Source organism: Alligator sinensis, unplaced genomic scaffold, assembly GCF_000455745.1.
Source record: "Alligator sinensis unplaced genomic scaffold, ASM45574v1 scaffold289_1, whole genome shotgun sequence".
Lineage (NCBI taxonomy): Eukaryota > Metazoa > Chordata > Crocodylia > Alligatoridae > Alligator > Alligator sinensis.
Window position 1 is genome coordinate 3,081,976 of NW_005841881.1, and position 27,772 is coordinate 3,109,747.

Consider the following 27,772-nt stretch of genomic DNA (forward strand, 5'->3'; position numbering starts at 1 on the left):
CACACCCTCCCTCACCACGGGGGGGAGACCTTGATCTGCTCCCCCATGTCCCTTCCCCCTCCCCCTCCCCTTCCACCACACCAGACTTAGCAGCTGCAGGCAGCTCTCCATGCTGCCGGCTCTGCTTCTCACTGCCTACGTGTTGTGCTGTGGCTGCACGCATGCACAGGTATTTATCAGACAAATTATTGGCTGCATCAGGCCAATTTCCAGTACAGAAAATGTTCTTTATATTGGTGCCAATCCGATATCAGATTGATGTATCAGTGCACCTCTAGGAAACACTTGGTGACATAAAAGTTTTTATATGAAAACTTTTTTGTCTATTTATGCGACTTTTGAGAGACGGGTTAGTTTCAGTTTTACGCCTCCACCCTAACCCAGGTTTCTTTCCATTTCTTACTACTATGCCATATCAACAAAAGACCCTTCTGACTTCAACATCACAATATGTAAAACTGCCCTTGGGAATAATTGTTCTTAAGAATATACAGAATACAAAGGCAGACAAGGTTCTTTGGGTAAGTGTGATATCTTTTATTAGACCAACTCAAATACAGTAAAACCTCTGTTATCCAGCATCCCCCGGGAATGGGGGATCCCGGATAACACAATATGCCAGTTAATTGAGCGGCCCGAACAGGTGTCCTTGCTTGTTCGGGCCGCTGCTTCTCCTGCTGTGTCCAGGGCGTCGCTGCGCCTCCTGTGGGCCCCGTGGGACAGGGAGGCGGGCCCTGCACAGCCCCACACAGCCTGTTATGCCCCCGGGCCATGGAGGCTCAGAGAAACCAGAAGTGCCACGGTGGGCACTTCCGGTTTCACTTTACTTTACAAGCTGGCATGCTGGTTAACAGAGCATGCCAGCTTGTAAGGTGCCGGTTACCGGAGATTTTACTGTAATTGGAAAAATTCTTCTTAGCAAGCTTTCGGATTTAAATACCCTTCATCAGGCTGAGGAAGCATCTGCAGTTTGTGTGTGGTCATGTATATATTTTGAGTGTGTATGTTTAAAGATGGGCCAGACCAAAAATTCACTTAACCTTTATCTGAATATGGGGGAAAAAAAGTTTGGCCCTTCCAAAACAATCGTTGCAACTTAGACAAAAATCTCATCTTCTCAAGACAGGTCATGTCTGGGGTTACTGGGCTTTGCTTGTCAGAGTATCCTATCACTTTTTAGTTTGATACTTGGTTAGATAACCATGCAGCTAATCAGTTCAATTATGTATATTGCCTGTGGCTTAAGTCGTGCATGATTGTGCTGTGCATAACTGTTAAGCCTTAGACAACCTGTACCATAGCTGATGAAGCAAGCTGGCCGTGTGTGTGTGTGTGTGTGTGTGTGTGTGTTCACTTTTGAAAGCCATTCTGCCACTGGTCAGTGTGTTTTTTGGCAATCAACCAGCTTGTTCATACTCGGTGGTTTTCCCAGTGAGGGAGACTTATTAGATTATCCAAATCTATTGCCTGCAGTAATTTTAGAACTACAACCTTATCTACTAACCAGTTGTCTTCCTTACCCTAAAAATGCGGGGTTTGTTTGCCAATAGTATTAAAAAAATAATGTGTAGCTCATAAAATTGGAGATGTTTAAAAGTGCTCCGGGTTTTTAATCTTTTGGGATCGCACTTTCAAGCTTTCTCACTAAACACGAGGGCAAGAAACTTTTTTACTTTTAAATAGGTTGAGGTTCTCAGTCACATGAATCCAGAAGCTGGAACTTCAAGAAAAACACACAATGAGACTTGAAATACAGCTGTGATAGTTGGCAACACTACTAAAGTAAAAAGCTTTTTATGAAAATTTATAATTTTGTTTTAATCCCATAAAAATGAGGTGCCATTTAGATGCAGTTATTTCCCTATGATGCCAGCAACTCCAGCACTTTAGTACTATGTATACAGGTAGACTGTCCAGATCATATATGAATCTAATCAATCTGAAATGCTTAATATGAACAAGCAGTAAACAGGGGGAAACCAACTTTGACTTACAAATTCTAGCTGTATTATCTAGGACACCTAACAAAACTGTCTGTTCTCTAAAGGTTCTGACACTGTATACTGCACTAGTATTTGAGCATGTTTCGTAATAACATAACTGAAAGGTGACTGAGAACTGTTTTATGATGTTTGTTCTCTTAGCAGTTCTTCAGAGGGAGAGTAACATGGGGTGTATTTGTTTTGATAGGAAGTTTTGGTCGGTATTGTATTACATTTTCACAATACAGCATCTTAGAACAGGACTGTCCAGCTGTTGGCTGCATGCAGCTCACAAGGGTTTAATGTATGCCTCCCAGGTTGTCACCTGGCTCTCTTTCCCCACCCTCCCAGTTCCAACTGCAAGGCTTCCCCCCTCCCCCCCCCCTTCTGCCTGCTGCTTCTTGCCTTTGTCCAAAGGGGTGGGGCAATACAGTAGGCAAGGAGCTGAGGGTAAGTAGGTCTGGTTGGGGAGGATGTGGTGGGGATCACAGCTGTGTTGGCTGGGCAGGAGGATGTGTCTGTGCAGTGCTCCTGGTGCAGCCCACAGCTTCTGCTGGGCTTAGAAATTGGACAGCCCTGTCTTAGATACAAGGTGAAAGAAGGGGACCTTGCTCTTGAAACAGAATGTAGTCAGAATTGTTATTGTCTTTAGTTTTAACTTCTAAATTGCTGGCAATGATGATATTAAGCTGCCGCTTGCATTAAAAGGGTTCTTTTTTCAAGCCTTTTTTGACAGTAATGAAACAAGTGAATAGATTTCTTAGAAAAACTCACAAGCGTGAAAAATGTTTGTGACATGTAGTGAGTGGCAGGTTGGACAAGTCTGTGCGAGTTCTCATCCCTGGCTATCTTTACAGTTTTGACAGCCATTGGAGGCACTGCTGATGGTGAGCCCTGCCACTTCCCCTTCCTGTTCCTAGAGAAGGAGTATGCAGAATGTACTGCAGATGGAAGAGAAGATGGCAGGCTTTGGTGTGCAACAACCTATGACTACAAGAGAGATCAAAAATGGGGCTTCTGTGAAAGTAAGTAGCCAGATGCATTTTTGTTTTTCCCATTCATCTAAAGAATATCAACTAAAGTTAGTGGTTTCATCATATTTATTTATATTAGTTTGGTGTCTGAGAGCCCAAGTCATAAAACCAGGATGCCACTGCCAGGCAGCATACAGACAAACAAGTATCAGCATAAACAGAAGGTTCCCACAGTAAAAATAATAGGGACAGGAGAGCTGACCCCCCTGGCATGAACACCTGCTCCCCCACTTCTTTATGGGAAACCTTGGTATGAGAGCCACCACATAACTTCCATTTCTCAATCTATGGTGACTGGAAGCAGTCTTAAAGGGGATATAGCTTCAGAATCACAGAAGGGTCTCATGGTATGCTTCCCACTAATGCCAGTGGCTTGGTATAGAAATGTAACCACAGTGTCCTCTGCAAATGAGATAAGCCAGAACGTGTCTGTCTGAGTGTCCTTCTCTTCCTTTCTTACCTTTTCTGTTGAATGGTGACAAGTACATCAAGGTAGTAAAATGAATGGGGGGGGCGGTGTTGGAAGAAACGCATTACAGTCGATTATAAAAATGCAAATGCTGATTTACACTCTTTTTTCCCATTTTACTATCACTGTCTTTGCTTTATCTTGCCCTGCAAGTAGCAATATCTTGTGGTCAAGTAAAGTGTCACCTCTTGGGGACTGCAGAAATGGGAATGTAATAAAATATCTTCATCTCACCACTGATTGCTGTATTTCTTTCCAGCGGAGGAGCAGTCTAATAAGAGAAGACAAATGCAGGAAGCAGAAGATGTTTACCAGACTGGGATGAAAATTCTTAATGAGAGCAGTAAAAAGGCACAGAAGAAAGAGTAAGTCTGTTCCTCAAGATTAATTTAGCTTTTTCATAAGAGAAATATGTGACCTAGCTTGGTGTTGCTAGAAGCCAGCTTAATGAGGGGTTACAGACTTTCATCATGATAGAAGTCATACCAGATTTAATTTAATACAAATTAGTTATAACATTAAAGATAAATAGTAAATGCAGAACACTGGTAGGAGTAGCAACTCATGACTGTTCTTTTTAGAGCAGTGGTTCTCAACCTTTCTAGACTCGAGGCATCCCTCAGAAAATGCCAGCTCTTAGCTTTCGCTCATTTTGTGACTACAAAAAGTAATAGAACAATTACTCTGTTGCAGAGAACTCAGAAAACCCACAACAGGGCAGAATGTTTTTACCACTATGGATTCCTGTTTGAAATCCTCTGGATTTATCTTGTGAATCATGTTTGCACATCTAACTGTGCTAACATGGTGTGGCACTCTTTAAAGGTTCTCAAAGCACCACAGCACCCTGGTTGAGGACTGCTCTGGAGGGTCCACAAAAGATTCTTCTTCATAATATTTATGCAGAGATGTAGTAATACTCGCTGTGTATCAAAGCACTGGGTTAATGCTAACAAATGCAGTTCTTTCACCACAATGTCCTTGCTTCTCAAGCTCCCAAAGTCCCTTGCAGCATGTAACAGTTTCCCTGACTTGAACTCTCAAAACTTGATTTGAGATTCACTGAAACCCAAGATGCTCACTGCCTGTTTGGCAGATATAAATCCATCCTCAAACCATTTTTTTTTCTTTACACTCAGGTTCTTGCTTGCCTTTTTAGAGGCTAAGAGTAAAAGATCAGACTGACCTACCCTACCTCTGTGCCAATTGTCTCATGTTCCCTGGTCATCATGATACTAGTATATATAAATGCAAACTACTGATTAGTCTTCATTGTAATTGCCACTATTACAACGAGTTACTTTTTAGACACCTTAGATTTGAAATACCCAGAAAGCTACAAGAGAAAGAGAAACTTCTGCAAGCTTGAAGACTTTTAAAGGGAAGAAAAGGAAGAAGTCCAAAGAACAGGAAAGAGTTGTAGAGGAAAACAAATGAGAAAAAAAGAACAAGCAAGACTGTTCATGAGAGTTCAGTATCTTACAAATACTGAAGTGTTGTTTAACAGCTTTAATGATTATTATGTATTGGTACCTTTTAGGGTCTTAGCTTAGCTACTCTTGATATTTGATGAGTTATAAACTTCATCTTGAACTTTGCAGAAAGGCCTTTTCAAACAGATTTTTTCAGGATTAACACGACCACTTTGTTACAACAGCATTAAATAATAGCTCATTCTTTTACCCCAGTATTTCTTGGCATTTGTTTAATTGAACAGAGGTTCTCTGGTTGCTGCCTGATTTCTCTTTCGTTTAAATGGATGAGCACTGGTGATACTGGGCAACAGTTCTGTCACAAAAACTTGTACCAAGTAGATCTTGCATTACCATCACAGAAGAGCTATACTGTCTGACTGTGGGAATTCTTACAAAATGTAATGAATAATGTGCATAGGGTACTGAAAAAAATTGTATATATTTCTAACTGGTAGCAGTTTAATCTTGAGTTTTTGAATGACATTATAGTATTTGCAAAGCAAATGATATGCTAATTAGATATATGTAAGACAAAGTGGAGGAATGAAAGATTTTATCTGTACCTTAGCTTTGAAAAATAGCCTATTTTGTTTATTCAAAAGTGACTAAACCTGTATTTTCTCTCTCTCCCTCTCTCTTTCTCTCTCCCCCTCCTTTTTTTAAGAGCATATCAATATCTTCTGAAAGCAGCTGACATGAACCATACCAAGGCTATGGAGAAAGTGTCTTATGCATTACTGTTTGGGGATTACCTGAAGCAAAACATCCAGTCAGCTAAAGAACTATTTGAGAAGCTGACAGAGGAGGGGTCTCCTAAAGGACAAATGGTATGTATGCCTTCAGCTTTTGCAGAGGATAGGGATCTGAACAAGCTGTGAAGGCTCCTCTTCTTCACTGTCAGAGTAGGGCAAGAAGCATCAGCTGCAAAATTTACCCTACTCTTTCATGGGCAGTACTTGTTCTTTGAAAAAAAAATAAGACTGTCAGGTCAGCAGCTCTGTGTTCTACACAAATATCTGAGCTCCAGAACTGGTCTTTTGACTAAATACCACTTAGAAGGATTTTTTAAACCAACTATTAACACCAAGCTTTACAGCCTTGCTTTCATTGCTTCATTTTACCCCTGTCACTTCACTTAGCAGTGTGCCTGTAATTTTATGACTTATACCCTGCTACAACTGAAAAATGTCAGCTGGACTGTTTTGAATTTCTGAGGTCATTGGCACTCCGTTTGGCTGAGGGATTTACATAAATATAACTAATAGCTGATATTTATGCCTTTTTCAAGGTTATATAGATTTCATTGAGAATCTCGACAGCTGTTGGGCGGAACAGAATTGCTTGTTTAGTCGCACACATCATGATATAAATAAAAATGTGTTGACATTTCAGTTTGAAGGGGGAAGGTTTCAGAATAGCAGCATTTTGTATTTGAAGATACACTTATTTAAGGCACACATTCCCAATTCTAGAGGAAGACCTCATTTTGGCACTTCAGATTTTTGCTGGATACTTTTCCCTGTTCTCCATTAATTTCATTTGCCTTCCTCCCACTTCTGCTACTTTCTCTCCTTCTCATACACTCCAGTTGTAACTAAAAGAAAGCCGGAGCAAGTGTTTTCTGGTTAAGTCTTTTAAGGAGTTTACCAAAAACAGTATACTGTACAAACACTGCTTAGTGTAATGGAAATCAGTGGAAGTTATTTACGTCTATAAATAAAATATGCACCTATTAACCTCATAAGGTGGATGTTTTTCACATTTATTAACGTGTCTGTCCTAATCTGAAGGCACAAACAGTGTAACATCTTTGTATATGAAACTATATCTTTTGTACCTTGTGACTTGGGCCACCCAGCTGTCACAGGTGGCTGAGCCAGATCAATACTTATGTAAATATTAAGAATAAAAATAGTTCAGACAAACAGCCCTTGGAACTCCAACTTTATATTTATCAGTGCAAAGTGTGATTACCCAGCACCAACTGCAGAGACTTCCTCAGCCTGATGAAGGGTTTTTAAACCTGAAAGCTTGCTAAATTTTTTTTTCCAACTATTTAAGTTGGTCTAATAAAAGATATCAGATTCACTCAAAGAACCTTGTCTGCCTATTACTCAACAACAAACTAACTGTTTAAAAAATAAGCAGAGCAAACAATGAAACTGCTCCTTTAGCCCCAAGGAACGTGCCCTCATATTATGCTCCCTGCCCCGAATCCTGACAGATATGCTTGAAGAGCCATCAATGTTTTGTTTGGAACCAGTAGGAAGTAAGTTCAGCGTTTCCAAAATGTTGTGGTGCTGTTCCAACAAGCTCTTTAATAGTCTTTGAAAAACATCTCTTTATTTTACAGACTTGGGTATCTGAGGAACAGAAGTTAAGTGACTTTTCAGCAGATTTCAGTTATTGGGTCTCCTGAATTCTTCTCTAAATGGGTGTTTATGTAGAATCCACTATAAGCAGGCATGCATCTCATGGATGCAAAACACAAGGTTTCTCTTGACTAGCTTCATCTGTGGGTGCTGTATATGTATCCTGGGTATACCTTTCCTTGTATCTGTTATACAAACATAAAAGGTATGACAGCAGTAGATTGCGCTTAGTTCCTTCTTATTGATTGTGGCAAGAAAAAACCCAGCTAGTGTCCAGCTTTGTTAATTCATAACTCAGAATAAAAATGTTTGTTATCTTCTGAGAATCTTCAGAATGCTTTTGATCTAGTGTTCTAACAACCAGAAACTGATCTAGGAACCACTAGATCAAACTTCACTCATGTCCCCACTTTCCAGTTTGATATTAATAATTAGATAGAAAAGTCTTCAGCATCATGATAACTAAAAGTATCTATTTCTGTATTTTTACCTTTTGTAATCATTCCTAATAATCTTGAAACTTCCAAAATAAGTACTGACTTGTAGTTTTAATTTCAGGCTCTTGGATTTCTTTATGCATCTGGTCTAGGTGTCAATTCCAGTCAAGCTAAGGTAACTGTGATTTTTTTTTTTTTTTTTTTTAATTTATGCTTTCATTTACTCTCAGATGCAATTGGCCAAATATCTTATGTTCTTATTTCAGGCCCTTGTTTACTACACTTTTGGAGCGCTCGGAGGAAATCTGATAGCGCACATGATTTTAGTAAGTAAAATTTCATAGTTACAAAAGTGAAGCTGGCAAAAGAGAAGTGCACTTTTTGTTTTTAATCTAATATATTGGATATCAACATAATGAATGCCTTTACTGTCCTTTAAATGCACTGCATCTGAATAATGGAGTGTGTGCATTCAGTATTGCTTATTACACAGCCACTTCATTTTTTTTTTATAGAACCTTTCCATAGAAGGTAAAAGTTAACACTTAAGGCTTGAAAACACTTGGCTATCACTGTTTTTGTTCTTGTGCATTCTCTGTACTTAAGTGGAGTATCTTTTGGCTTCATCCTACATAATCAGGTTCGTAAGTTTAATGGTTGTATACAATAGTGGGAACCAAAGAACTGTAAAGCTGTTGGATGAAAACAGGATTTTGATTTAAGTAGAGACAGCAAATAGAATAGGATACGTTTCTAGCCTTTGAACAAAATGTATTAGTTGGTTCCCTCCCTGTCCCAGGAAGGATCAAAATTCAAACATTGTCGGCTGATCTGGCCTTCATTTTTATTTAAAAGCAACTGGTAGACATCTTCAAAATGCTATGGTTTCAGTTTTGTTTATGACCTTGTCTAAACTTAAACACTTTCTTTCTGCTCTGAAAAATTTTAAGTGACTTGAACATGTCTGGCTATTTAATTGCCAATGTGCTTGTAAGTGTGTGCATAACAACTAATGGTTCTTTGTATTTCATATCATCTTTCCAGGGTTACCGATACTGGGCTGGGATAGGAGTCCTTCAGAGCTGTGAATCTGCTCTCACTCACTATCGACTTGTAGCTAATCATGGTATCTTTTTTTTTCTTGTTAACTAAGATACAAGTATCAGTTAAACATCTGCAAGTATAGTTGTAAACCCAATTCTTGAATGGCACTCCCTTCCGCACTTATCACCTGTGATGTTTGTATCAAACAATACTGAATGTGGTGCAGGTTCCTCCTGAGGTTTCTTTCCTCTGCACGTTGGGCTAATGCCTTGGTGCAGTTGTGTTTTGTGAGACCGACAGATGCCAAATGCGTATCTAAGATGTAGATCTATAATTGCATAAAATGTCTGCTAAATTTTAATGGAAAGATACCAGGTTTTTTAAGATTTAGAATGATATTGTTATCTTGGCTTATATGGATTCTGAAGACTAATTTTATAACAGCCTCCAATTCTAATAGTACTCTTAATTCTGAAAGATGCTCATGTACTTCAAACTTACTCTTTGAGAAAAGTAAGATTGATGGAGGTGCTGATTGGCTATACTAAATCATATTACTTTATTGGTATACCAGAAATGTAGTTCTTAGTTAAAATGTGTCTGTAAATTACTTGACTTGTATCTCTTAGTGTGCTAATATTTTTTTTTTCTTCCTCTTCTCATCTCTCCAGTTGCTAGTGATATATCTCTGACTGGAGGCACGGTGGTGCAGAGAATTCGTCTAGCAGACGAAGTAGAAAATCCAGGAATGGCCAGTGGGATGCTGGAGGAAGATTTGATTCAATATTACCAGTTTCTAGCAGAGAAAGGAGATGTACAAGCACAGGTATGGCCAGTCTGGTAAGATGAAAAGCTCCCAGAAACGATTGAAGCATATGCACAATTTGCAGGGTTATGAAAATATTAGACTCAATTTTTTTTTTTGCTCCCAAGCCAAAATTATTACTTGTATGGTTGGCAGTGTTCACCAAAACTGTTTTAGATGGGAAAATAATTTTAAATTTTTCCAGTACAGGTCTGACTTAAATAACTGTTGAATTTTTAAGGTGAATTTCAGTTTGACAAATGTTCTGAGTGCTTTCTTTTTCTAATTATTTTTGTGGGAAACAAAATTCTTTCAAACAGTTTTCTGATGGTTATTCTCTTTACTTTCTGAGAGAGAGAATTTCTCAGCACTCCCTGCTTCTTTTAGGAGCAGCATTAGCCATTATAAAGAGATCTTTGATCAGAAGGCTCATTATCACAATGTACGTGACCCAATAGAGAGGTCTGTGGTCCAGCAGGAAAGCAAGCATGTATGAAAGCAGTGATGCAGTTAAATAGAAACCAGGGGACTTTCACTATATACTGTATTTACTTGAATAAAAGCCAACCCTGAATTGAAGATGACCCCTTACTATAATTATGTTCTATACATGGAAAATGAATCAATTTTGTTATAATTTTTCCATGTATAGAATCTAGTTACTGGGGGGGTCATCTTTAATTTATCCTCCCCACCGCTGTGGGGGTGTAGCTGATGTGGGGAAGTTAAGTAGCTTACCTCCTGCTTGTGCCTGTTACCCTTCACCTCCACCCCCCCACCCCACCCCACCCCCGCCTCTGCTCCCCTTAACCTCCCATTGCTTTGGGCTCTGTCCTCGTTCTAGTCCAAGACACTGAGCACAGCTCCAGGTCAGCTCCTGTAGCAGCTCTGTTGGGCTGCGCACTGCTGCTACGGGGCAGTGATGAGTTGTGCCTCCTGCTGCTGGACAGGCAGAGGAATTGCGTGTGGCTCCCGGGACAAAGGCACCAAGATGGAGAGCCCTGAGCCCACAGTGGGCAGCTTGCCTCTACCCTCACCCTGCTCTGCTCCGGCTGGAAGCATCCCCACACTTGAAAGTGGTGGTGGTGGTGCTTGAACTAAAACTCATTTGACAAGCTTTATGTTCAAGCGTTCCCACTGCCATTTTTAAGTGCCGGACACTGATCCCTTGGATGAGCCACCTGCAGCTCTGTCCCGCTCCCTGCCCTGGCCCCAGGGTCCTACTTGCTGCCCTGTCTGGGCAGCACCCCCAGCCCTTGTCCCACTCCCTCCCTCACCATGGGGGTCTTGATCTGCCTGCCCCCCCCGCTATGTCCGTTCCCCTCCACAAACTTACCTGCAGGGCCCTGCTCTCCACACCGCCCAGCTGCATTCTGTAAATCGGTTATTGGAACGGTATCGGCCGATATGCCTGGTGAATAATCGGTTATCAGTATTGGCCAAGAAAATCTTTATCGGTGTACCCCTACCTGGAGCCCAAGCTGTAGCAGCCATCTCCCACCCTACCCCCCTCCAAGTACTCAATTCTAAGAGGATGAGCCTTTTCCCCCCATGATAAATGAGGGGAACTTCCTCATAGAATTGAGTAAATATGGTAAATAGGAGGGGATCAGAACTTCTCAAGAAGCCCAAATACATGATGGTCATTAAAGTGAGATTCTTAGCAGTAATTCTAGTGTTGCCTGTCATTCTGCAGTTAACTTTTATTGTATATTTATGAGAAACCTGTTTAATTCTTAGTTTATGTAGTCTCTTCTAGAAAATTATTTAAATTTAATGACCATCACATGTGAAGCTTGATGTCTTCTGCCAGGTTGCCAATAGAGTAGGTGTTTGTATCACAGATTTCATTAATTGGTTGCTTTGACAGTCTTGGCAAAGAATACATTGAAAATACAATGGCTCTTCCAGTTCATGTTTTGAAGCACATAGGCTCACAACAAGTAAATAGTTGTTTGGCTGGGATTAAAAAAAGGAGATAGACAAAAGAATTTAGATATTGGGCATTACACCTGTAGTAGATATCTTATTTGTTTTACTCATCTTTTTGTCTCAGATTATGTTTTGACTAAGGGAGGAAACGTTCTTAACATTTTCCTTTGTTTTCTCTTTAACTGTATAAACAGCTTGGTATGCTGTATCTTGGTGTGATTCATTTATTTGTGCTGTAATTGATTTGTTTCTACATGGATTAAGCGTATCATTAAATGTGTAATTTAAGTCTTTGTTTTTATATTCAGGTTGGCCTTGGGCAGTTACACTTACATGGAGGAAGAGGAGTAGAGCAAAATCACCAGGTACCTATTTTGCATCCTTTATGAGTAATGATAAGTTGGAGGGAGAAAAAACATTAAAAGAGTAATCTAAATTGCTTGCTGCTTATCACAGTTGAATGATATCCTAGCTGGCTGTATATGCCGTTCTGATCAGCACAATCTAATTAGACATGATTTTTCTTTTACAACAGGGGTTCTCAACCCCTAGCCTACAGGCCAGATTCGGCTAATGGCATTGTCACCGGGCCCATGGGTCTCCCCATGGTTCTGGAAACCTGTTGGCAGGGGCAGTAGCACCCCTCTCCTGCTGCCAGATTTCTGGACTTATGGGGAAGCTCAGGCCCTGTGCACTGAATCAGGTGCCTGACCCCAGCAGGCAGAGCCAGGCAGGTAACACTGGGCCCTAGGACCCAGTCCTGGCATGTGAAGCAGTGCCAGGCCCTAGGGCCTAATCCTGGTGTGAGAAGCCAGAATTGGACTGTAGCAAGTCCCCAGGGCCCAATCCTCACATGCAGAGTTTGATCTGGCCCTACACCAGTCATCTGGCCTGCAGAACCAAAAGCTTTAGCACCACTGGTTTACAACAATAGTGAAAGAAGTAAGGAAGTTAAAATGCAGAGAGCCAGACTAAATCTCAGTACAGCAGGCAATATTGCATATCTCAGGCTGTGACTGACCTTCGCATGCATGATAGCAGGCTATTCATAATGCTTTAGATGCATGTAATAACACCAAAATTTGGTTCATGTTGACACAAGTGTTACCATACAACAAATACAGGTTTTCATGATGAAAAAAACAGAAAAATGTGTGAAATGAAACTGCCAAGGGCTTAGTGTACTCTATTGCTTTATGCTGCAAGGGAGAATAAAACAGATTTTTAAAAATTATATAATGGAAAATGGAGATCTTTGTGACTGCCAAATAGATAAAAAGTTTCCACTCATTGCTCAGCTACTAATCAAGAGCTTAGAACTAGGAAGCCTGTTAGACCCAGCAACTATGAAGCTGACTAAACTGAACTCTTACAAAAGTTATCTTTACTTAAATGAGCCTTTCCTATTCATATGAAGTTGAATGTTGAAAAAACTGCCTAGACACTCATCTAGGAGTGTTAGGTTTGGGGCTTGTAAATGAATGTAACATTGTTTCTTATGATTTTTGTGACATGCCAGGCTCAAGGGGGTTACCAACTTATACCCAGTTTGTGGGGGGCTCCTTACTATGTAGATTTAATTGCTGAATGGATCTGGAGAAACTCCCTATGTTACTCAGAGCTAGAAGACAAAAATGTCAATGTTCCCTCTAAGGAGTAGCGGTCCGTGAGCGCACTGCTTCGGTCTGTGAGCGCACCGCTTCGGAGCTGGTGGAGCAGTTCCCTCATGCTTGTCCGTGCATGCAGCAGTGGGAGCCGCCCTCCCCGTGCACCCCAAATGAGCTGCTCATGGCTCCATCCCATGCCCCACACTGGCTGGACAGCACCTGTTAGCGCCCCTTCGCTTCAGCACCCAGGGCAGTCATCCTGCTTGCCCCCACCTTGCTACGGCACAGTGTCTTCCCTCTCTCCTCCTCCCCATATAATGGGGTAAAGTGCCAAAGAGAATCTGAGATGTGAGGAACAGATAATGATTTTGAAGAGAAGTATTTTTTGTCAAAATTAAAAATATAAACAACAGCCATACTTTTATCTGCTCCATTTAGCGGTCTGATTTATTTTTAATCACTGTCCAACATAAATTCTGATTTAATACAGTGCTCTGCAGTACAAATGATAAGAGAACTATTTTTGTTTTGTTTATAAGAGGATAAAATACCAAGTGTTGTTTTTAATATTCTACTTGGACTCACTTCAGTTCTGAATTTAAATACAGATTTTTTTTTAAATATAAAAAGCAATTCTATTACCTGGTGTAGAACTTTTAGATTAAGGGCTTCTGTCTCCTGAACAGCTTGCTGCAGAGCTCAATATTTTTTCATTAGTAGCCAGTGAGCAGCGCTTCGCGGGCTCTGTCGGCTCCGGGGAACTGCTCCGCTCTCCAGCCCTGACACCACACTATTTCTCACTAATTTATGGCATGAATAGAAATGTTCATCCTTATCCTGGAATCCTTTCTGTACATCACAAGTAATATTTGGTATTATACCTTTGCCAATGGAACCTAATGTAGAATCTCTTAAAGTTACACTAGAGCTAGAAGAAGAAAAAATGCATTTCCTTCCTGGTATCCAGGTTGTAGCTGTATTGGTCTAGAGGCAGAAGAAATCATTTATGCCCGAAAACTTGCAAATAAATAAAATAATTTGTTTGCAAATATCTAGTTGGTCTAATAAAATATATCACCTCTTCTATGCATTTTAATTCCTTTTCCTTCCTGGCGTATTGTCATCCAGTGCTGTTTATTAGGTGACTGGTATTTTGAAATTTGTGGTGTGTATGTATGCTTTTATTGACTGACATACTTACGGGTATTTTATTACAGAGAGCATTTGAATACTTCAATCAAGCAGCTAATGCTGGTAATTCTCACGCTATGGCCTTCCTAGGAAAGGTAAAACATGAGCATTTTCCAAAGAACACAAATCTTGCTGTCTCTGTAAGAGATGATAGGTTAATTGCAAGCTCCTGAAAACTGTGATAATTGAGTATCTAACTGCTCCAATCCTTATTTAGGTGCTTGGTATAAAAGGACTGCTTGCTTACTTTATATTAAGAAGTAATCTGAGAATAGAAACCTTCCCCAATGAATGTCCAGACCACTAAACGACACGGGATCCTTCTTGTGCTTTCTCCTTCTGGCTCCATGAATCTTGCATTCCATGCCACAGAGTAGCACAACTTCAACAAAAGGGGTGGAAAACCCCCTTGCACCACTGGTTAGGGCACATCTTTGAACATGTGGGCTGGAACCCCATAGACTGAGAGGGGCCCCACTTCTGGAAAAGTGCTGTAGTCATGAAACTGTTATATAATGAAGTGGGCTTATCCACTACCATTTTAATTTTAAAAAGAAAGGGGCTGTGATTACATTTTGCAAGTTGTCTATTGTTATCAACCCAGTTAGCCCTTCAAATAATTTAGGGACTACTCTGACCTGGTTTCTGAACCCCCCATGAGGCTTAGGCAAGAGATAGGTGTCTACCTGTTCAGGCTGAAGCCATTCTTAACATGTGCAGAAGTAACTGCTAGCTGCTAAAAAATTTATTTTTTTAGATTAAAAAAAAAAAGATGCCTAGCCAGTTAGGCAAATTCAGGGTTTGGCAGCTGCTGAGCAGGGTGTTTTTTGGATCTGGCTCTGCGTTCTCCAGTTTGAAACACTTGGGATCTGTTCAGGTTGCAAGGAGTCAAGTTTTGTGCAAAGGTTGTGTGGTATTTTTCCACTCAAAGAACAAGCTGTTTGTTTGTTTTGTTTTGTTTTTAGCAGGGTTTTTTCCTGAAGAAGCTCTCCAGTGAATAGTTTACTCTGTCATCATAGATCTGTTGTAACATTACTAATAAAGCTGAGTGTTAGTTCCATTATCTGAAATAATGCTAACCTTTTAGGTCTCCATTTCACTATGAGTAGGCTTTTTGCTGTGGAGCAGCACTTTTTTTTTAAATGTGCTCCTCCAGTGTACGATTGTTTCTGTGAGCATCCAACTTAAGAATTACTATGCTGGATCAAGCTGCGTGGTTCAGTTTGTCTGGTATCTTTGGGTGCCTGTACACATGCTTGACGCCTGTTTGGATGCATTCTAATTAATTGAGTCTGCTGGATTGTCCCAATTGGAACAATCCAATAGCCGCCCCGTCACATATATTCAGCATCCTCACATTTCAAAATGATGGTGGAGATGCTTTAAACTTCATCATACGAGCTTTAGTTAAAGCATTGCTGCCGTTTTGAAGCATGGGACACTGAATACACAAGATGTTGTGGACATTTTAATTAGAGTGGCTCCAGAGAGCCTCTAATTAAACTGCACCCCCTCCCCCCACATACCTCTCCCGACCCCAGAGCACATGTATAGACACCCTTTGTGACAGCCAATGGATACCATTAGGTGTTCTAGTGGAAGGTGCAGAATTTTTAATATTCCAATTGTGGAGTTATTTCTTCCCCCTCCCACTTTTTACCCCCATTTTACAGCCTTAGTTGTACAAGATTTCTGGCCTGTTCTGGTGACTTTAACACTGCTCTGGCATGTTAGCTATGTGTGTGTATATAGTATCCATTGCTGTTACTAGAGCACTGTGGTAGCTGAACTTTAGGATGTGCAGTGTGCATTCTTTAATTTGAGATTAGCAATTTCTTTTCTTAAGTGTGTGTGTTTTTGTGGTGGTGGGTTTTTTGGGTTTTTAAGGGGGAGTTTTGAGACAACTAGTTGTTTGTCCTTCGCAAGTGAAGATGACTGCATCTGGGGCAGGGCAAGGGGAGGGGGAAAGGAAGTGGGAAAGAAAAAGGGAGGGAGAAAGAGGGGAAAAAGGAGAAAGAAGAGAGAGGAGGGGGGTGGAGGCTAAATTGTTTGGGTACGCAGGTGATTTATAAGCCCAATCTTTGCCCTGAACAATCTGCTGCAGCAGGGGCAGGAGAGCGATGAGGATTAAACACAAGACATCCTTGTTTTCCTGGCCACGTGCTTCCTCACTGCCTCCGCAGTGTGCCGCTTCTTGAAGGCCAGTGCTTCACTCTGAACCAGTGACCTCCAGGATAGATGGTCACGAGCTATTTGCTCCCACAACTCCGGATCAATGCCAAAACTCTTTAGGGACATCTTTGGGGTATCCCTGTACCGCTTCTTTGGTGTGCCACGAAAGCGTACTCCATTTGACAGTTTGCCATAGATTTTCTTCGGCAGGTGAGTGTCAAGCATTCTTGAAAGGTGGCTGGCTCATCTTAGCTGCGCCAGTTTCAGTAGGGTGTGGTTACTGGGGAGAGATGATCTTCTGAGCACCTCGGTGTCCAGAATGTTGTCCTGCCATTTGATCTTTAGTATCTTTCACAGGCAGCACAGGTGGAAGTGGATTAGTTTTTTGGCATGTCGCTGGTAGACAGTCCAGGTTTCACAGGCATAAAGGAGGGTTGGGAGAATGATAGCTTTGTAAACCTTCAGTTTCATCGACGTTTCAATGCCTCTGAGGTCCCACACCAACTTATGGAGTCTGCCGAAGGCCACGCTGGGTTTTGCTAGCCTTGCGTTGACTTTGTCATCGATGTGGACAGTACAGGAGAGTGTGCTGCCTAGATAGACAAACTTGTTGACCATCGACAGTTGTTGGCTTTTAACTGAGACGTGGTTCCTGGGGTGTTGTGCCAGGCGCAGGTTGAAACATTACTTCAGTCTTTTTTGTGTTGATAGTATGTTCGAAGTTGTCACAGGCTGATGAGAACTGGTCCATGGACCGTTGCATGTCAGCCTCTGAGCCTGCGCATAATGCACAGTCGTCAGTGAAGAGGAAGTCGCAAAGCATGGCTGTCTGGACTTTAGAGCTCACTCAGATTCTGTGCAGGTTGAAGATGTCTCCATTGGAATCCCCATACCAAGGTCATCATCTTGGGAGGCATCCAACAGCATGGCAGAGAATACCATGCTGAAGAGTGTAGGTGTGAGCACACAGCCCTGCTTGATGCCATTTGTGACCAGAAAGGAGTCGGAACATTTGCCATTCACAAGGACATGTGCCATCATGCCGTCATGGAACTGTCAAACCATATTGATGAATTTTCCAGGGCATCCATACTACTTCATGAGTTCCCAGAGGCCTTCGCAGTTCACTGTGTCAAACGCTTTGGTTAGGTTGACGAACATGAGGAGAAGGTGGATGTTCTGCTCCTGGCACTTTTCTCGAAGCTGCCAGACTGCAAACACCATGTCGGTGGTTCCACATCCTTTTCTGAAGCCGTGTTGACTCTCGGGCAGTAAGTCATTGAGATGGTTAGTCAGCTGGTTGAGGAGGACTCTCATGAGAATCTTGCTGGCAGTTGAGAGGAGGGAGATACCCCCGTGGTTGTCACAGAGTTGGCAATTTCCCTTCCTCTTGTACAGGTGGACGATGGAGGCATACTTGAATTCTTGAGGGGCTACCACCTGCACCCATGTACTGCAGAAGATCTTGGTTAGTTTCTCCATGAGGCTGTGACCACCTAATTTGTAGGCCTCTGCTGGAATCACATTGGCTCCAGGAGCTTTGCCACTATACATTTGCATAGCCTTTTGGACTTCCACACTTGTAGGCAGAGCTTCAAGTGAGCTGTTGATGGCCATTTGAGGCAGCTTGCATATGGTGTCCATGTTGATGGAGGAGGTCCAATCGAGGACAGCACTGAAGTGTTCAGCCCATCTCTGGAGGATCTGGGCCTTGTCAGTTAATAGCATGGTTCCATTGGCGGACAGTAGAGGGGAGGATCCAAGGATGTGCAGACCATAGACAGCCTTTAGGGCATCAAAGAACTTTGCATCGTTGCAGTCAGCATAGTGCCGGATGAATGGTCTGTACTGAGCTGTAGTCGTGTTGTGCTGACACAGACTTATAGAGGTAGGCTCTGTAGAGACGTTGCTTCTCTTCCAGCACCTGTTGTAATCTCCTCATCATGTTCATCAAACCAGTCTTTGTGTCTGCGGATGCTTGGTCCCAGGGTCTCAAGAGCTGCAGAGTGTATAGCTTCATGGAGCTGCTTCCAGTAGGCATCGATGGAGCTGGAATGGAGTGGTGTAGTGTGAAGCTGATCTTTCAAATGGTTCACGAAAGATAGCCTGGTGCTGTTGTTTATCAGCCCTGCAGTGTTGAGGTGCTTCGGTTCACTTCATGTTTGTGGATGCCATCTGGTTTGAATAGTGATCTTTAGTGAGGAGGTGAGGAGTCAGTTGGTGCCACACATAGCTTTGGTTACATGGACATCATGTCTGTCCCTCCTTTGGACGATGACATAGTCGATGAGATGCCAGTGCTTGGAGTGAGAGTGCATCTGTGATGTCTTCTTCCAGTTGGGGAGATGGAACACAGTGTTTGTAACCAGAAGCTCATGTTCAGCACATAGTCTGAGTAGGAGAAGACTATTGCTATTGCAGCTTCTGATTCTGTACTTCCCGATGATGCCATCCCATGCTTGGCAGCCAGAGCCAATTCTGGCATTGAAATCACTAAGGAGGAAGAGATGGTCAGACTTCAGTACAGCAGCGATCACAGAGTGAAGGTCATTGTAGAACTGGTTCTTGACTTCATCAGAGTTGGTCATGATAGGGGCATAAGCACTGATGATAGTGGTGCACTTTTTGCTGAGCAGGGGGAGTTTGAGCACCGTCAGTCAGTCAGTCATTCCTTTAGGCAGGTAGGTCAGCTTCTTGACTAGGCTGTTTTATATAGCAACGCTAACACCTGCTTCCCGTTTGGCTTTGCTGCCACAACCACTCCAGAAGAATGTGTAACCAGTTTTTCCTTCTGCGAGCTGCCCTTTGTCGGGTAGGTGAGTCTTGCTGAGGGCAGTGATCTGGATGTTGTATCTGCCCAGTTCTCTCCTGATGAGGGCAGTTCTCCTTTCATGTCTGGTGGTGTTTCTGTCAATCAGCATGCATACATTCCACGCACCCAGCTAGAGGGAGATTGATTTTTTTTTTTTTTTTTTCTTTTCGACTGCTGTAGCGGGACCCCTGCCAGCCACGGCATGCTGGCCAGGGTGAGGTGAAGCAGACAATGTTTGGGGCACCTTTTCTAGCCCCTTCCTTATTCTAGGAGGTGAGCAGTGCAGTCCTGAATAGGGCTGCTCAGTCACTCAGGGGGCTGCTGAGTTCTACTGCTGCTTCTGTCCAGTAGAAAGTGACCCAAAGCCTGGAGCCGCCTATGTGCAGGTTTGCGGCTACAGCTTCTAGTGTGTCCACACCAGCTGCTTCGTCACTGGCCTGTCGCCAGAGGGCTTGTGCTGGATGTGAGTTGCGCAGGATTTGGGTTTGAGTGAGGAAGAGTTATGCAGCATTGGCCTCACTCTTGTCCGAGTCAGTAGGTAACCAGTGGCAGGACAGTGTCAAGACAGCTGGAATTTGGCGCAGGTGTAGCAAATGACCAGGACATCTTTTGTGTCTTTTCCTGCTCTGTGCGATCCACCACGCATTGCTGTATTGCCATCATGGCCATTGGACCATACAAGGGTCTTGTCTGCCCAGTCAGCCGGAGTCAGACTTTGAATGCAGGGATAGGCATGTCCCTATCTCCCCAGAGGTCTAGAGACTGACAGAGTACCCTCACCTGGTTTGGCCCACCCATCGAGGCAGTTTACCGGGGTGTGGCTGTTGTTGCATGCAGACAGCTACTTGGAGCCACAGGTGAGAGTTGGGTGCTGGTGAGGACCAACAGAGGAAGAGTCACTCAGGCAAGCACAACATACTCTTTCTCTGAAGGTGCCACCCCTCCCAGACACCACAGACACCCCTTGAGACAACTAATTAAGAGCTTAAAGACCATAATATTTAGTGCATATTTTAACACATAATATTTTAATGTTTCATTAGCCACCAATAAAACAAGCATTTAACATCACATAAAAAGCCAGTTAAGGTTCTTAATCTTATCCACCCCAAATTAAATGATATACCTCTTTCTTAATGATTAACCCTACTTATGTCTTCTAGATGTATTCAGAAGGAAGTGATGTTGTACCTCAGAGCAATGAGACTGCTCTTCAGTATTTCAAGAAAGCTGCAGATATGGTATGTTTGCTTACAAGTTAAAATAAAAGGGTCAAAGATAGGACATTCTTGGCTAAGGAAGTGTTTTCCTATCCCGCAAAAATTTCCCGTTTTCAAATGTTTCCTGTTTTGCATTGAGACAAGGCCAAGGCTTGCAATGATTTTCTGCTTTGTGCAAAATAACCCATCACAAAAGAGCCCAGTGGTAAGAACACAGCTTTAGGATATGGGAGACCTGAATATAATGTCCTTTAACTCAGGGGTATCAGACATACAGTCCACAGACTGGATCTGGTTTATTTGTAATCTATCCAGCTGCCAGAGCACAGGATTTAGATGGCACAAAGATGACCAAAGCTGCCTTATCTGCTTTTCCCCCTGAATTGCAAGTACCATACTTTATTTTGGAAGTAAAACACAAAATCTCACCACTAGTATCACATGCCCTCATTTTCCACTGAAATCACTGGAGTGGAAACAGAATGAAGTGGGGAAAATACTTGGGAGACGCTGCTAGTACAGGGCTTAAACAGACTATGACATTTAAGTTTATAAAATTCTGTTCATCTTAAGCAGTACACAACCCAGTAAGTATCCAAGATTATTAAAGACTGCACACACTCATAGCAAAGTCCCTCTTTTTCCCAGAAGTGTGTTCCTCTATTTTCAGGGTAATCCAGTTGGGCAGAGTGGACTAGGAATGGCTTATCTATATGGAAGAGGAGTTCCAGTGGTGAGTTTGAATAATATCTTCTTAACCCTGATCTTGGTGAATAAACTCAAACTCTGGTAGGTGACAGATAAAAGTGTTGTTGTCTTGGAATTGAAAGTATAGTAATAAAATGACTTTCCTTTCCCATCTGATGTGTTTCATGCTTTAATGTCTAGTTGCATCACAAAAATAATTCTTATAGCTAGATTCAGAAAGTGTTTTATTTTTCCTCCTAAAATATGGTTCACAAGTCTAAATTATTCTCATTTTGTGCTTTGCCTTCTGGGATGTAAGTTTGTTGTCTATACTTTATGGAACACTGAAGGGTCAACTGCTTGTTTAATTACCTTGCCAGTGTTTCCATATACAGGGGAGCTCTGTATATATTCAGCTGTTCAAAAACAGATTTCTCAATGGTATTGTTGAACTAGTTCAAAGCTAAATAGTGTAGATAAGTGCTTACAGAGCTGCTGGCTTCTGAAACAGTACAGCATGTCTATCCCATTTAATATAAATTAACTAGGTATTCACAAGAAGGTACATGACTGTGTCCTACAGTTACTAGAAATACTTTCTGAAGAGGAAATTAGGAGAACCTGTAAGACAAGTGGGGCAGTTGATTGTTAATAAGTACTGTTGTGTACACTTGTCAGCAAACACTACTGAGTGGATCTGTCAAGTAAGAATATCATTGCATAGTCTTCCCAATAGAATAATAGTTCCTTTGTGTTTAAATGTAATTTTCAACATGGTTGGATGGAAAAACATGTATACCATGTTTTACACCATTTTCTTGTAACATGTTAAGTTTTATGGGCTGTATAATCGATTCTAGATGCACAGGGATGCAAGTCCTTTGTTTTGATCAGTATATAGCTCCTTACCATGCTGTCATGGTTGGCTCTAATGACTGGCTCTTCTACAGAACTATGAACTGGCACTGAAATATTTCCAGAAAGCTGCAGAACAGGGATGGGTGGACGGACAGCTGCAGCTGGGCTCCATGTATTACAGTAAGTAGCTTCAGAATAGGTGATGGATCTGCAGAAACTAAAGGGTTTTGCTAGTCCATTAAATGTTCACTATATGTCAGTGGAGCACTAGGCATGAGTTGATATGTTTATTGCAGGAATTTAGATTGCTTAATGCAGTAGTACTTAAACCTTGGGCTCAGTGGGCCCAATAAGTGGTGTGGGGCCAGTCAGCAGGTCAGATCCAGCCCCATGCACCAGAATCAGTTCCTAGGGCCCAACACCACCTCTACCCCGGATGCACACTGGAATTGGGCCACTAGGATCATGACATCACCCCTACCGACTGCAGTTGGGCCCCCGGGGCCTAGTGTCACCCCCCTAACTCAGTCCTGCATGCTGAAATTAGGTTCCCAATCTAGCGCACAAGGTCTGAGGCTTCCCACAAGTCTGGAAATTTGGCAGCGGGGGAACAGGGACACTGCTCCCCCACTGCCAAGCTTCCAGATCCAGATGACATGATGCTGCAGGCAGGGGTTGAGCATCTAGGATCAATTCCTCTTCAGTAAATGGTAAAGCATGTTCCTGCTACTGTTGATGTTACTTGATATTTTAATAACAATTTGCTTTCAGCTACTTTTAACTATAAAAACAAGTCGTCTTTTTTATTTTATTTGCAATTTTGCTTGGCAGGGTATCCAAACCAATAAACAGTGTTAACCTAGTCTTTCTTTTGTAGATGGGATTGGAGTCAAGAGAGACTATAAACAGGCTTTGAAATACTTTAACTTGGCTTCCCAAGGTGGTCACATTCTGGCTTTCTATAATTTAGCACAAATGCATGCTACCGGCACTGGAGTGATGCGATCCTGTCATACTGCTGTTGAAGTAAGTACCTCTCTTCATAAACTTACAATTAGCTTTGGTTGAGAGAGAATTATTACAGGCAACATTTGTGCCCTCTTACATCAGTGGTATATTTTGCCTGCAGAGTGAAGACTGTATTTCGTAAAACTTACGGAATGCAGCAGAGGTTGATAATACAAGGCAAGACTTCTAGATTTGGTGCTATTCTGTTACAGCATACTGGAAATGTTGCAATAGTTTCACTTTAAATTAGAAAAAAATAGAAGGATTTAGCAAGAAAGCAAATAAGAAAAACAAAAATTTCATTTATTTTAGCACTGAATTCCCAGCAAGGAAAAGATGCAGATTTTAATTTTATAACTTGTTGCTTGAAACCTCAGAGCAAAATAATAACTTGTTGCTTGAAACCTCAATAAGAAAAATGCAGCTCTGTTCTATAGTAGCTGGTGGATTTTGCATCAGCTTTTCTGAAATGTATTGGGCCTGCATGTGAACAGATGAAATGGAAATGGCCTTGCTGAAAACAAGAGCCCTACCTGATCGCAGTAGAGCTGTCATTATTTTGTTGTTATTGTGTTGCCTTGCCTTGGACTCCCATGTTTTCTTTTCTCTTCTTGGGTTAGGCTGTTTTTTCCATATGACTGAGGTTAGAATAGACACCTCCACTGGCATGCAGAATTATGCTAGATGAGGCCCTGTACATTATCAGATGCAGTACATTTTTACTTACTGGCTTGAGTCTGCTTACATCTTAAGTCCTTCTGTTATTTGGCTTGAGTATTAACTTGTGCCATGAGGTATCTAGGTTATACTGTTTCCACCTTCTGCAGCCCCTAGTATATCTGCATAAGCAGACTACTTAAAGCTGTACCTCAGAAACAAGCTTCTTCTGAAAAAAATGCTGACAGTGTGTTTTGTTTTATATTGTTGTTACTGCTGTTTTTTCCCTTGCAGTTATTTAAGAATGTATGTGAACGAGGGCGTTGGTCTGAGCGGCTCATGACTGCCTACAATAGCTATAAAGATGGTGATTCAAATTCTGCTGTGGTTCAGTATCTCCTATTGGCAGAACAAGGCTACGAAGTGGCACAAAGCAACGCTGCCTTCATACTTGATCAGAGTAAGGGGCTGCACTAGATCGTCAAACAGTTTCCATTTAAAATGTAATTCATCCTTGGCAAAAGGCTATGGGGATAAATAGCTGGTCTAAACTAGCAGATTTTCTTGGAAAGCAAGTATACTCTGCCATTCTGACTACTTTTCTCTGTTTTGAGAATCATTGTTTCTGTTTCTCTTGCCTTGTAAAGATTTTTTTTTTCCTGACACAACGATTATTGAACATTTGAAATCAGGCTAACTTCAGTATGAGAGGAGAGAGGGTGGAACAATGAGAGGTCTTCTTTTACTTCCTAGCCAGGTGTGGCTGCCCTCCTGTTTTTGATTTGAAAATGAGATGAGTAGTTGGTCAGGCAGCTAAGCTTCTTTGTTAGACTTGGAAAAGCTTTTAATAATTGAACCAAGCTTCCTTTGAAAGTTAGTGATCATAGTAAGGTCTGCTACAGCTCAGAGTTACAAGGGCATATTACAGGAAGGATGGGGAGCAAAGTAAATAGTCTACTAGCAGCCAGCACATTGTGAAGCCCACAAATTGACTTGCTAGTAGAATATATAGTTTTGGTTTTGTCCTCCCTCCTTCCTGGGCCCATTTAACGTTGTCAAGAGGTACCTTTTTGAGCAGCTAAAAGACTGACCTCCCCCTTCCCATTCCTGCCCCTGAAAAATACAACTATAGCCAGGTGTTTTGGAAGCTTGCCATATCAGTCTTGACCTGGAGGGCACTTTGTCAGAAAACAAGAGGGCTAATTTCTATAGTCTCTAAGAATACCAGTTGTACTATCAGTCCTGTGTGTGGATGCTTGTCTACTGGGGATTGGATAGAAATGAGTTCACTTGACATGAGGTATCAGTTAGTACCACGTGGTAGCAGTGTTTCAAATGTGAAAGAAATACTTTAGAGGTAAAATCATTGATTTTTATATTACCAGTGTCTTCAGCTGTTCAGCCCTCTTGATATTTCCTCAGTAATCTTTTACTTGTGACAATGGCAGGTAAAACCTGGAATTTCAATACATTTCTGATATTACTACCCAGTAATACTTTCAGGGTAGTAATTATTACTACCCTACACATGTAATTAGCAAGTAGCAATATACTCTGGTGTAGTTTGTGCCAGAGTTCATTGCTTCCAGGTGCAGCATTTACACATGCACCCAGGACCACAGCACGTTGAGCTGGGGCAGAGGATCCCCAGCTCACTGCCAGCTCAGAGCTGCTCCTGCCCAGCTCAGTGTGCTGCAGAGGGGCTGGCTGGAGCAGAAGGGTGTTAGTGTGGGGCAAGGCAGCAGGTAGCCCCCACACTGTAGCACCCTTGTGTCCCAGCCAGCCCCAGTCATCATCTACACAGGTGTTTTGGTGCATGTAACTACTCCACTATAGGAAAGTACTTGTCCCGGACAGTACTATCCTACAGTGGAGTTAACTGCCACCTAATATGGGCACACATGTAGCCAGTGACTTTACTGTTGAGCTAGTTAGTCATCTCTGTAGTAAAGTGCATGTGTAGATCGATGCACCCTGTGGCCGTGTCCAGATGAGCGCGGCCATGTGGTATGTGGTGCTACAGACACATCTGCAGTGCCACATACCACATGTTCAGCTGTTTTCCACATTGCAAGGGAGCAGCACAGAGGGATTTTTTGAGCCTTGACTATCCAGGGGTCAAAAAAACAGAGCAGCGCATGTGGGGCAGCACACGCTGCTTAAAAGCAGAGCTGTACTGCAGCTGCTCGCCAGGCTCCGCATGGCAGAATCGCTGCTGCTGCAGCCCCAGGAGGCTGCCCAGGACACCAGGTAAGGCTGCTGGAGCCATTACAGTGCTGGCCTCAGCATCCCTACCCTACCCGGGGTAACTTGCTATGTGCCAGAGTGCACGTGGCACAGGCATTCCCCAGGGACAACTAGCAGCAGCCCAAGGTACACAGCTACTAGTTATCCCTGGGGAACCAAACATCCACACCATGTCTGGATGAAGCCTGTGTGTACAGTAACTAAGCTTCAAAAAGGTGATTGGAGGTTATAGCTGTACTGAAAGATGGTGTGTGCTAAGACAAAACAGACAGCTAGAAGTGTGAATTCATGCTGAACCTGCATACTTTGATATGAAGCTTAAAGTAATTCCTATAGATGAATTTGTTACAGAATTTCAGGGGGGAGGAGGCATTTTTAAATATAACCCCCAGTTCAAAATTTACACTGTTAAAGCCAGATTTTCAAATGTGCCCAGCTCCCATTGTTTGTCATAAGAATTGCTGAGTACTTAATATTTGGTCATTTTATGTAGGTGCCTGACTGAAATTTAATTTTATGAAAGTCTGGCTCTGTTATAGGTGCAGAAGATTCCTGAAAAATCTAGCTCCTAAAATTTGGTAGTGTATCATAAATTACTCTAATCCCAACTGCTGGGTTTTTGGTTGTAGCCGTGTTGCTCTAAGGACACAGGCAAGCAAGGTTCTTTGGGTAGATGTGATGTCTCTTATTATACCAACTGAGTAGTTGGAAAAAAGTTCTCAGCAAGCTTTCAGGTACAATCACCCTTCTTCAGGCATAGGAAGTCTCTGCTGTTCTGAGACTCCAAGGAATGAGAGAAGCCTCTAATCCCTATTAAAATAAGAGCAGCTATTATTCAAAAATCTGTAAATCATCTGCAAGATCAATATACTTTGTTTCATTTTCCATAATGACTTCATTAACATTAAGTATTTTATACATCCTTCCAAAACAACAGTACTGTACTATCAGAGCTTTAAAAGGAGCATATTTATTTAAGCTCTTTAGGTGTGTAAAGCACATAGGAACCTGAGCAATAACCCATTGCTGTTAAAGCTCCTCTTTCAACAATGTGTTATGGCTTTGTGAAGAACAGAGAAACTTTTTCTGGGATAAGCAGAAAAGATTCTGTATGGATTCTGAGATATTCAGCAGTTCCTATTACATATTGATATCAAACTTGGTAACTTTCTGAGTGCATTTACAAGTAAAACTCCAAATAAACTTTTTATGTTTATTGTAAGTAGATTCAAATATTGTTGCACAGCACCTGAAATGTATTCTTTACTGGCATTGAGGCGGTGGGTATAATTATATCCTAATTTATTTGGGTGGCACTGCTGAAGGTTTTCCTCTCCAAATAACTGCCTCTTTTATGAGCACAGTGGGCTAGATCCCCTCCAGGTACAGCTGAGGAATGGTTGACACAGGATCTAACAAAAGGAATGTCTTCTGACCCACCTCACATTTCCCTGATAAAAGGACTGAGTTGGCCATGGCTGAAACATGGAATAGGCTAAATGTGAAACTTTGATGCTATGCTAGGTTACTCAGATTTCTCTAGCTGGAGAGAATGCTGTGCCAGATGTGGATTGTTGCTTCATATTTGGCCCACCTGGGAACCTAGAAAGTGGTATAAGGTTGGAGAGGGATACAGCTGTACTACCTGTAGATTACCTAAAGATTCTGTCCCTTTTGCACCAGCAGAGCAGTACAGAGGGGGAACATATAGCTAGATTTTGGCAGAGTAAACTTTGAGTTTCAACCCTTTAGTCCAGTTCAGC

The 27,772-nt window shown here is 42.0% G+C and overlaps 1 protein-coding gene across 1 annotated transcript in view; it reads left to right on the forward strand.

Moving 5' to 3' along the window:
• SEL1L (SEL1L, ERAD E3 ligase adaptor subunit) overlaps nucleotides 1–27,772 on the forward strand; it is a 49,230-nt gene that overhangs the window by 8,957 nt on the left and 12,501 nt on the right. The window contains exons 5-18 of the mRNA XM_006017608.3: nucleotides 2,840–3,007; nucleotides 3,745–3,850; nucleotides 5,625–5,787; nucleotides 7,891–7,944; nucleotides 8,036–8,095; nucleotides 8,814–8,895; nucleotides 9,485–9,639; nucleotides 11,859–11,915; nucleotides 14,375–14,443; nucleotides 20,496–20,573; nucleotides 21,223–21,285; nucleotides 22,190–22,277; nucleotides 22,975–23,123; nucleotides 24,057–24,222. Of these exons, the coding sequence (XP_006017670.1) occupies nucleotides 2,840–3,007; nucleotides 3,745–3,850; nucleotides 5,625–5,787; nucleotides 7,891–7,944; nucleotides 8,036–8,095; nucleotides 8,814–8,895; nucleotides 9,485–9,639; nucleotides 11,859–11,915; nucleotides 14,375–14,443; nucleotides 20,496–20,573; nucleotides 21,223–21,285; nucleotides 22,190–22,277; nucleotides 22,975–23,123; nucleotides 24,057–24,222 (1,458 nt within the window). The remainder of the gene's footprint in view (nucleotides 1–2,839; nucleotides 3,008–3,744; nucleotides 3,851–5,624; nucleotides 5,788–7,890; nucleotides 7,945–8,035; nucleotides 8,096–8,813; nucleotides 8,896–9,484; nucleotides 9,640–11,858; nucleotides 11,916–14,374; nucleotides 14,444–20,495; nucleotides 20,574–21,222; nucleotides 21,286–22,189; nucleotides 22,278–22,974; nucleotides 23,124–24,056; nucleotides 24,223–27,772) is intronic.